General features: G+C 44.8%; 1 protein-coding gene across 1 annotated transcript; it reads left to right on the top strand.

Annotated features, from left to right (window-relative positions):
- Positions 1–8,826: 8,826 nt before the first annotated feature.
- Positions 8,827–9,120, top strand: LELP1 (late cornified envelope like proline rich 1). Its single transcript, XM_037167095.2, has one exon. It carries the CDS (start codon positions 8,827–8,829, stop codon positions 9,118–9,120), a length of 294 nt encoding a protein of 97 aa, XP_037022990.1.
- The last annotated feature ends 486 nt before the right edge of the window (positions 9,121–9,606 follow it).

Below are 9,606 nucleotides of genomic sequence, written 5' to 3'. Positions count from 1 at the left end.
GAATACTTCCTGAGCGAGGAAGTTCAACTTTGAGTAGGGACCCTGGCACTGAGGGTCATGGTGAGCGTTGACAATCTCTTTATGGTTTGGACATGATGGGCCTTTTTCCCACACTTACCAAATTTTGCCCAAGGAACTACCCAGAACAGGCATGCTCCCTGCAGGGGGCTGCACCCCAAAGCTATACAGACCTGCTGAGGTGGGACTTCCACCTGCTCCACCACCTCCACCTGCTCCACCACCTCCACCTTCCCCATTGTCTCCTGCTGGCCAGACAAATTCATTAGGACAAGGACTAAAATCCTAAAGTTACAAAACTCTGTGTCATAACTACCGTTTTAATGACTTGAAGACAAAGAAGAGGGAGGCAACAAAATGGAAAGGTGATTAAACAAAGGAAATTATTATTGTTTATCTGGAAACCTGCTATTAACACTCAAGACCAGGTTCTACTGAGATGGTCCTGGCTCTCCCCGAAAAATCAGGAGCACCTTCCTCCATGTGTCTTCTTCCACTCTCTGCTCTTGGACACTAAGCCCTGACTAACAGCTCTGCATACCCATTTGCTTATCCTCCTTTGGGGTAGACCAGTGGGCCACATTAAAACAGGCCTGGCCTGTTCTTTGTATCCCCAGGATGAGACCCAGGACCCAACACATAGCAGGTGCTCAGTAGATGGTTATTGATTATGTAGAAATTTTAGAGAATAATAGTAGATCCACATATAATATACAAGTCCATTATGGAGAGAATAGTGTTCTAATTGAAAATCCCAGAATTCTCTGAGTCTTAGATTCCTATCATGATGGAGTCTGTTGCTGGCACAGAGACATGTATCCACACTGCCTCCTGGGACAGGCTTACAACTAAGGGCCCAGCTCTAAGTCACCTCCCTTGAGCCCTGAAAACCTCACTTTCTGCTCAGACTAGCAGCACCCTGACAGTAGTACCTCTGGCACCCAAACTCTCCACCTTCCCTGCCTGCTACAGCTGCCTGAGGAAAGTAGGAAAGTCACTGGGGCTCTCAGCAGACTTGGGGCAGTCAGGCTGCCGAGCAGCATGGGCCCAGACTGAGAGGACAGATGAGGATCTGGATGCCCCAGTTTCCAAGAACCAGCACCCCCGCCCCCCAATCTCCTTCCTGTGACCTCGTGACCACCCTCTAGTGGACTGTCCAAGCACCCACACAATCCCAGGCTCTGCTTCCCTGCCCAGGACCTTCCTTTTCCACCAGTGACATTCTCCCCTTCCCTTCCCTTCCCAGAAACAGCCAGGGAGCAGAGTCAAACCCACAAAGGAACAACTGACTGTATCAAAGGAAGTGGGAAGAGGTCACAGCATCACGGGGTTGGGAGTGTCCAAGCTCAGGAACAGAGTCTTTAGACATGAAGTGATTAGGGAAGTGACAGAAAACTGAAGATTATATTGTGAGAAGAAAAGGAACTTGGTTACTTATTTAAATCAGTTACTTAAAAGATATTGGCTTCTCAAAACTTCGAAAAGCAGGAGGCAGGCAGAGGCAAAGGAGGACACTGCCCACATCCTGGAGATCCCAGGTCAACAGAGGCAGGAGAGATTGGAGGAAGCATCCTGGCCTGTCTTGACCACAGCAGATGCAGAACCGGGGCCTATATGGCTCCAGGGAAGGCTTTGGTAACAAGGCTCTTCAGTCTGTTCACTGCTGGTTTCTAGAGGTTGAAGCTGAGAGAATCAGTGGAATAATTGCTGGAAAACTGGTAACGCAGGTAACTGGTAACTGGGCCTCCAGGCAGAGCCTGCTATGTGAGTCCATGTCTGTGTGGGACCCTGGACCAGATGAGGGCTGTATCCTGCACAAATCTGGGTGGGCTGGGATTTCCAGCCACAATGCCCAAAGCTGCCTCCTACCTATGGTCTCTGGGCTGATACAGCTAGATTGACAATAGAAGCTGATTCTTCAAGATATTAGATCTCATTATCACCTCTACCTACATGAAGTTTGCTCTTCCTTCTCTGGCAGATAGTTAACTACCCTGCTAGATTTTGTCTCTTATATCTGTTCATTTATTTCCCAAGCATTCACTGACTATCTATTGTGTATCAAGCCCTGGGCCAGCACTACAGATGCAAAGAAGAATAGGAAGGCCCTTCTCTGGATCAGGGCACTACATGTACGGGAAACAGAATGCATGGCCACAACCTCCTGGCAGCACAGGCAAGGACGTCAGGCCTGGGAGTGCCTGAGGGTGTTCAGAAATGGCATCTTGACTCCAGCAGGGCCAGGTGCCAGGGAGGTCTGTGCAGAAGGCAGGGTTTTTGAGATGAGACTGGGAGGTGAAAATAAATAAATATTAATCAGACAACAAGGGGGAGGACATTGCAGTCTAAGAGAAGAGCAATAACAAAGCTACTGAAAAAAATATGATTACATCTGTTCATTGATAATAAGCATTAATTACTGAGTAACTAAGATGTACTGAGCCCTGCACTGTGGTAAAGGGTACAGAGATAAAAATAAGCAGCCCCTAAAATAAATGAACCAACAAAATAAAAACAGACTCAAAGACACAAAAAAACAGGCTGATGATTGCCAGAGGGGTAGGGAGTTGGGGACATGGTGAAAAAGGTGAGAGAATTAAGAAGTAAACATGATATTTACAAAATAGTCACGAGGAAGCCCTGGCTGGTGTAGCTCAGTGGATTGAGCACGGGCCTGCGAACCAGACAATCTCGGTTCGATTCCCAGTCAGGGCACATGCCGGGGTTGCAGGCCGGTTCCCTGCAGGCCACTTCCCAGCAGGGGATGCACAGGAGGCAACCATACATTGATATTTCTCTCCTTCCCTTCTCATCTAAAGATAAATAAATAAATTTGTTTAAAAAAAATAGTCACAAGGATGTCCAGTACAGCATAAGGAATTTAATCAATAATACTGTAATAACTATGTACAATACCAAGTGGGAACTAGATTTATTGGAGGATCATTTTGTAAGTTATATAAATATCTAATTGAGTTATATACCTGCAACTAACATAATATTGTATAACAACTGTAATCGAAAAATAACTTTTAAAAAAACAAACAGTAAGTGATTTCTGACCTCTACACTAGCCCATCATGTGAAGATGAGAAATTTGGAGATAAATAACTACAAAATATGGGGATAAAAATCTCAAATGAATTTGGCTCAGGCAACTAACAGCCTGTGAGAGAACAAATTATGCCCAGGACACATTTCCTCTGAGTTCAAGGTGGCAGGAAGGAGGATTTAACTTGCAGAGAAAAAGCACCAAGTCAGAAAAGCCCAGCATGTTTTAGGGAAATCGCAAGTAGTTTAGCCCCAGAATCTATTGTCAAAATAGAAGAATGAGCTGAAAGAATCATGTAGACCCAGCTAACCACCTTGAGCCTCATCTTAAATTTTAAAGTAAAATTAGAGTTTCGTTTTACAGAATTCACTGTGTCAGTGATGTGGGTATGAATTAGAGCTGGGAACTTAGGGAGACAAGTGACAACAGCAGTACCTGTGCGACTGATGGGGACTAACTTGAGAGATGTTCACTGGGGCCCCCAAACACCAGCCTGAGTCCTGAGCCTGTGGTTCAGGAACAATAACTGGCAGATGCTTGTAGTTCAGTGGCTGGGATAACCTTGGGTTTCTGGTATAGACATTGGAGTGAATTGGGACAATACTCACAAGCTGGAGCTCACAAGAAAAGATGTGGAAGGTGACAAATTTCTATTTTGGTTTTTTTTAGATCAGTTTGAGGTTCCAAAGTACACCCAATGGATGTTAACACTTGGACCTCAAAGTGGAAGTTACAGTAATAGGGAGCCAGTGTGTTAAGTGGAAAGGACCAGGTGAGGTTGAAGAGTTGAGCCAAGGGGAAGAGGTCATGAAGGAGGTTAGGTGAAATCAGAGAAATGGGACACCATCCCAGCAACGGAGGAACCCAACAGGAGAAGGGTACAAAAAAAAAGACAACACTGTCAAATTCTGCAGTGAAATCAAATTGGAAAAATACTGACCCATGTCCATGAAGACCTCACAGAACTTTCCTCACCTAATACATAACGAGTGAAAATACAAAAACATCAAGAAAATGTCACCAAGAGTAATTGATGAATAACAAATGGGAAGGACTATTAGTGTCTCCCATGGACCAGATCTAACCCACAAAAAAGGCACAGCTGGCTGTTCAGGCCACATAAAGTCCCATCCAAGAGGGCCACCTGGTGGTAAGGTCATCCCAGCAGAGACGCTGGGAGAGCTGCCAACCACCTAGGAGCTATAGCAGCTGTGGGCAGCCAGCCAAAAAGATATGTTTGCAAATATTGAAGAACTGTGATTAAAACCCCAGCAAGGGAGCAGGAATCCCCTGAAGAATACCTTCCATTTTCCCTCAAGAGAAAAGGAAAGCTCCTGAGTATCTGGTGGTCAGAACAGTATCAGTCAGGCAAGAACCTTCCTGCCCCCTCTCTCTCCTCCCCCTCCAGCCCCATCCTGGAACCAGAGGCAGCTGGGTGAGTGAACAAAGAGGATAAGAAGCTCCAGACAGAGAAGATGCTCTCCTTTCTGGGCCAAGAGGGAAAGAGAAGGGAATCCAGCATTCAAGGAAATAGGCCTTCCAATTATTCAAATAAGATCGTTTGCATAAACAGAAGGAATAAGAGAACTTCTTATTGTCCAAACATCATCCTAAAAGTCAATGGCATCTACCAGAGATCTCATACCAGGAGGAAGGGAAAAGACGGCCCCACAGAGACTATTAAACGGTACCAAGGGAAGGAATAGAGTTGCCTTCTAACTGTATCCTGTGAGTACTGCTTATTCAACAAGAATTACACAGAGACATAGAAAAAGACAGTAAAGAAAGACTTCACCTAAAAAACAGAGCATCCCAATACAAGGACATACAGGGCCTGCAAGACCACCTGGAGGACCCATTAAATGGGCTGCTGAGTTTCTGGCTTTAGTAAATGTTTAAATTACTATCTTTTCTCAGTAACATTTATATCAGCTTTCCTTACTCAAAAGTGAAATCATTCATTAACAGGTACTATTGAAATATCTAATCTTCACGTGAACACCACTAGAAACTTTGGCCAGAGGGTGGAAAAAGTAATACAGAGAAGTGGAATTTCACTGCCAAAATCAGAAAGTGAGAGCAAGAGAGACCAGCAAGCCAAGGAAGTCAAAGCTAGGAAAGCACTGAAAACAAGAATAACTCACGTGTACAGCAAACATGTATTGGGGGCTCCTTATATGTAGAATCTCATTTAATCTTCACAGCAACCTCTGAGTACTGTGAGGTAGTGTGATGGATGAGAGTATAGGCTTTGCACTTACAAATGTGCCTGGAATGTTATAAGCACTCAATATAAGTCACATATTAACAAAGGTGCTATTAACATAGGTGCTAACATGTTAGCATGGGTGCTATTATTATCACATTTTATAGGCGAGGGAATAGAGACTTAGAAAGGTTAAGTAAATTACTGGGCATCATTTGGCAAGTAAAGTGTGAAAGCAGGATTCAAACACAGGGATCTGACTCCAGAATCCTCATTCTTAACCTGGGGGCTTTGACATCCACTCATCTCCCCTTGACCTCTCTGTCTCTGAGACCCAACAGCCCAAGAAGCTTGTACTGTATTTCATCTAGGTAGTACCTCAATGCCAGCCAGCTGCCAACCAAACCATAGGTGGGGCAAAGGTGGGGTTGATAGCTGGGATACTAAATGTAACACTGCCAGGAGCCTTGACCCTTACGGGAACATTTTAAGGACTGAAAAGATGATGGACAGTCCTGATGACAGTCCAACAAATGATATAGTGCTTTCATTTGGTGAAATTTTCTTGAACAAGAAATAGGAGAGAAAGATGAAAATAGCCAAGAAACAGACAGCAAAATATGCATCTTTTGATATCACTGTCACAAATGGCTGCCTTCTCCATATCCAGATTGCTGGCTTTGCCACAGAGTTGAATAGCAGGTGGAGCTGGGTCTCCTGAGGTAGGTGTGGAAACTGCTTAACAGCTTTGGAGAAAGAGCTCAAAATTAAGGAGGAAAGAAAATGAGCAGAGAGGAGTGGGCTGCACCAAGACAATGGGTCTAACATCAATTAATCCCCATGGCAGGGGGTTAAACATTGACCCACCCTTCCCTTTTATTTGGGTTTCAATTGTATACGACAATCTTTGTGAATATTAGGATTGCCCATTCTCCCCAGTATCTTTTCTCTTCTCCCCCAAAGCTCTCACTGAACCAGCTCATCTTTATCCATTCAGGAAACAAGGACTGAAATGAATTCAAGGTGTCGGATCTGCCCAGTGGTACAAGGGCCAGAACCATTTCTCCAACCATTCGCAATGCTTCATTGCAACCGCACTCAACATTCTAACACTCAGGTGTGACACCCATCTTCTAACAAACTTTTTCTGTCTCCTCAGCACCCAAAACACCTAGGAGTCATCTTTCTTAATTTTCTTCATTTTTCATTAACCAAATCCCATAATTTTCCTCTCTGATAATATTCCTCTCATTGGCACCCTCTTTCTTCCAGCAGCACTGCTTTCCTTCACACTAGATTTTTAGAATTTCTTTGAACAGGCTAGTTCAATGTTTGCTCCACCAAATCATCCCACATTTTGCTGTCATAAATATATTTTAATACCTTAGACATGGCCATATCCCAACTTTAACCAAAAGTTGCCCCTGTTTCAGCAATGAATGACTGCCAAGATGAACTTCCTAGAGCTAACTTCAAGGCTCTGTGTGTCTGAGCCCCATTTGCCTTTTCCACACCAATCTCTTGTTACCACCCCAAACACGACACTATTCCAACCACAAAGACCCTGGCCAAGCCTTTGGAAAAGCAAGGAAGGAACTTTCGCAGAGGCAAAACTTTCAACTCTAAGACAGGATCTGGGGTTAACCCAGCAAGTCAAGACTGGTTAGGAGCATCAAACTCAACTTCTTTACAATAGGCCATGTTTGTTTAGGTTGGATATCAAGAGGAGACCACTCCCTGATTGAAAGGAGGAATTGCAGATCCCAACAAACAGTGAATTATAAGCAGAGACAATTATAATTGAGAAAAAGAGCTAAAATAACCTTTGGACTTTGTCCATGGTATATGGGGTGGTAAAAAGAGGCTTCAGAATCTCATATGAGAACAATAGTGGGGAAAGGAGAGTCAAATGGCTGTGATCAATCCGAAGAGACTGTCCTAGAAAGAGGGAGAAGGGGCAAGTTCAAAGGAGCTAAATTTGAGAAGGCTGGGGGAGCAAGAGAGACCACTCGAAAATGGAGATTTTCTGCTGCTAGCAACAAGAAGCCTTCCTGTCCTTAGGGTTCAGTGGTCTTTACTGCAGCCTTATTTCAAAAGCAAATTTTGAGGAACCCAGAGAAAGGATAGGACAGCAAAGGGGGTGATTAATCACAGTCCATTCTCCTGTTCAAGGGTTTTATTTGAGTTGGAGGCTCTGGAGTCACACAACAATCACTACTTGATGATGCAGTGATGAGGTCACAAGTGGAGCTCCCCTTCCCCCCACCACTGGCTTTCTCATTGCTGGGCAGAGGAACCAGAGGGAAAAGTCACCTTCCTAAGCACAGCCATACCATCTACCTCACTCGACTACTTGTCAGATCCAGTACCAACACAAAGGGGTAAGTTGCATTTACAACTGGAAATGCCCCCTCATTTACCTCTACTTTCCTGGGAGTGACCTACAGCACCCCAGGCATTGAACAAGGCTGAGATATCCCCAGTGTTCAGTCAGGGGTAAGTTTCCTCTCACAGTAGCAAGAACAAGGATACACATCATTTGAAAGATACTTAACAATTTTAGAGCTCAGTTTAGAGAGCAATACTGATTTTAAGACTAAATTAAATAAACTTTTATTTTACACTGTTAAAATAAATCAAGGTGTGCCAATTAGGTCCAACTTGCAAGTCTTGTCAGAAACTGAAAGGCCCTGTCATATTCAGAAGTCAAAATGCCCATAAAAGAAGACCCAGCTCAAGGCAAAACTCAAGAGTGAAAAGGAATCCCTCCTTACAATCATATTTTGTGGCACTAACATTTATATTTTCAGAGAAATTAGAATTTTCCAGTTTATCACATCCTCTCTTGATTTCCTCTCCTACCCTAACCACTGTGAGGAGGATTTCAAGGGTGGTTCAGGGGAAGCCAGCGATGGCAGGGATGAAACTATACTCCTGTCCCCAGGCCTTGAGTAAAAAAATTAATTCTCAAGTTTGTGAGGACTTAGGCTAGACACAGGATTAAAGACATGCCTGGGTCCCTAAGCCCACCAATATACCCTGTTGTTCTATCTCCAGAAGGTAGGGAGGTGGCCTTAAGGCAGTCTTTTAGAATCTTTGTTGTGCCATGAAATGCCTTTAGCACTCTGATCCAATTTATGTACTCTTCAGAATGTTTTTAAACTAATTAAATAAAATGTGCAAAGTTACAGAAGACAGCAAGTATATTCATAAATACATGCTTAAACACGGTTATTGTGGTTGTGGAGTGGTTCCCAGGACCCTAGGTTAAGAACTCCATAGGGGCTATGAAATGAGGATAAAAGTGGAAAAGCAGAGTTAGAATGGAGAGGTCAATAAATGTGGTCACCAACCCACTAAAAAAACAAGAGGACAGCCCTGAATTGAGAATTTGGTCTAGAGCCTGCACACATCCTGGGAAAGCTTTCTTGAGAACAAGGATGGGCAGGAGGCATGGGGAGCCTGTACTGGCCCCTCCCACTTTGCAGTGTGGTCTCCCACGCACAACCTGTTGCATATTTCTTTGCAGGGCCCAGAAAATCAAGAAAGAATGTCGAGTGATGATAAAAATAAACCTAGTGAGCCCAAGAATGAGCCCAAGAACTGTGACCCCAGATGTGAACAAAAGTGTGAGACCAAATGCCAGCCTAGCTGTTTAAAGAAGCTGCTGCAACGGTGCTCTGAAAAGTGCCCGAGGGAAAAGTGCCCACCACCACCGAAGTGCCCCCCGTGCCCCCCACCGTGCCCCCGGCCGTGCCCTCCGTGCCCTCCGCCATGCCCTCCCAAGCACTGTGCCAAGCCCTGTCCTCCCAAATGCCCACCTCCCTGCCCACCCCCAGAGTGAGGCACCATGGGCACTACCCAGCCCCATGCCTCCATCACCTCCACATGTTCACCATCTTGGGGCTGAGAACTGAAGCCATGAACTGACAAGTAAATGTTCCTCTGCTGTGCAAGATTTGCTTCTCCTGTTTTTTTGGCAGTTTTTGGTTTATCTGTTGTTTTCCAGGACTAAACCATCAAGAAGCGATCCCTGGGGAGTGAGGCTAGGACCCCAGCCCTCCACGATCAACAACATTTGAAGACAGTGTATTCTCTGGCCCCACCTGCTGCATAGAGAGAATGTGGAGTCTTCTGAGGGGTGCACCCAGGGAACACCCCCTGTAAGAGCACAGCCTAGGAGAGCCACAAATATGGCTGTGAAAGTGGCAAACCTCAGGGACCCAAGTGGGCATGAAGGAGGAAAAGGGTGTGAGGGGTAATAGGAGTGGGATGTTAGGAAAGGTGCAGGAAGGCTTAGGAAAAGAACCCTACCCTTTGCTTTTAGTCC

This window comes from Artibeus jamaicensis, unplaced genomic scaffold, assembly GCF_021234435.1.
Source record: "Artibeus jamaicensis isolate MK-2021 breed Jamaican fruit bat unplaced genomic scaffold, CSHL_Jam_final contig_1715, whole genome shotgun sequence".
NCBI lineage: Eukaryota > Metazoa > Chordata > Mammalia > Chiroptera > Phyllostomidae > Artibeus > Artibeus jamaicensis.
Note: the sequence above shows the minus strand (reverse complement) of the source record. Positions and strands in the feature narration are given on the sequence as shown.

Excerpts from the sequence above, each read along its gene's own strand:
- LELP1 (XM_037167095.2), top strand. The coding sequence starts at position 8,827 with ATGTCGAGTGATGATAAAAATAAACCTAGTGAGCCCAAGAATGAGCCC.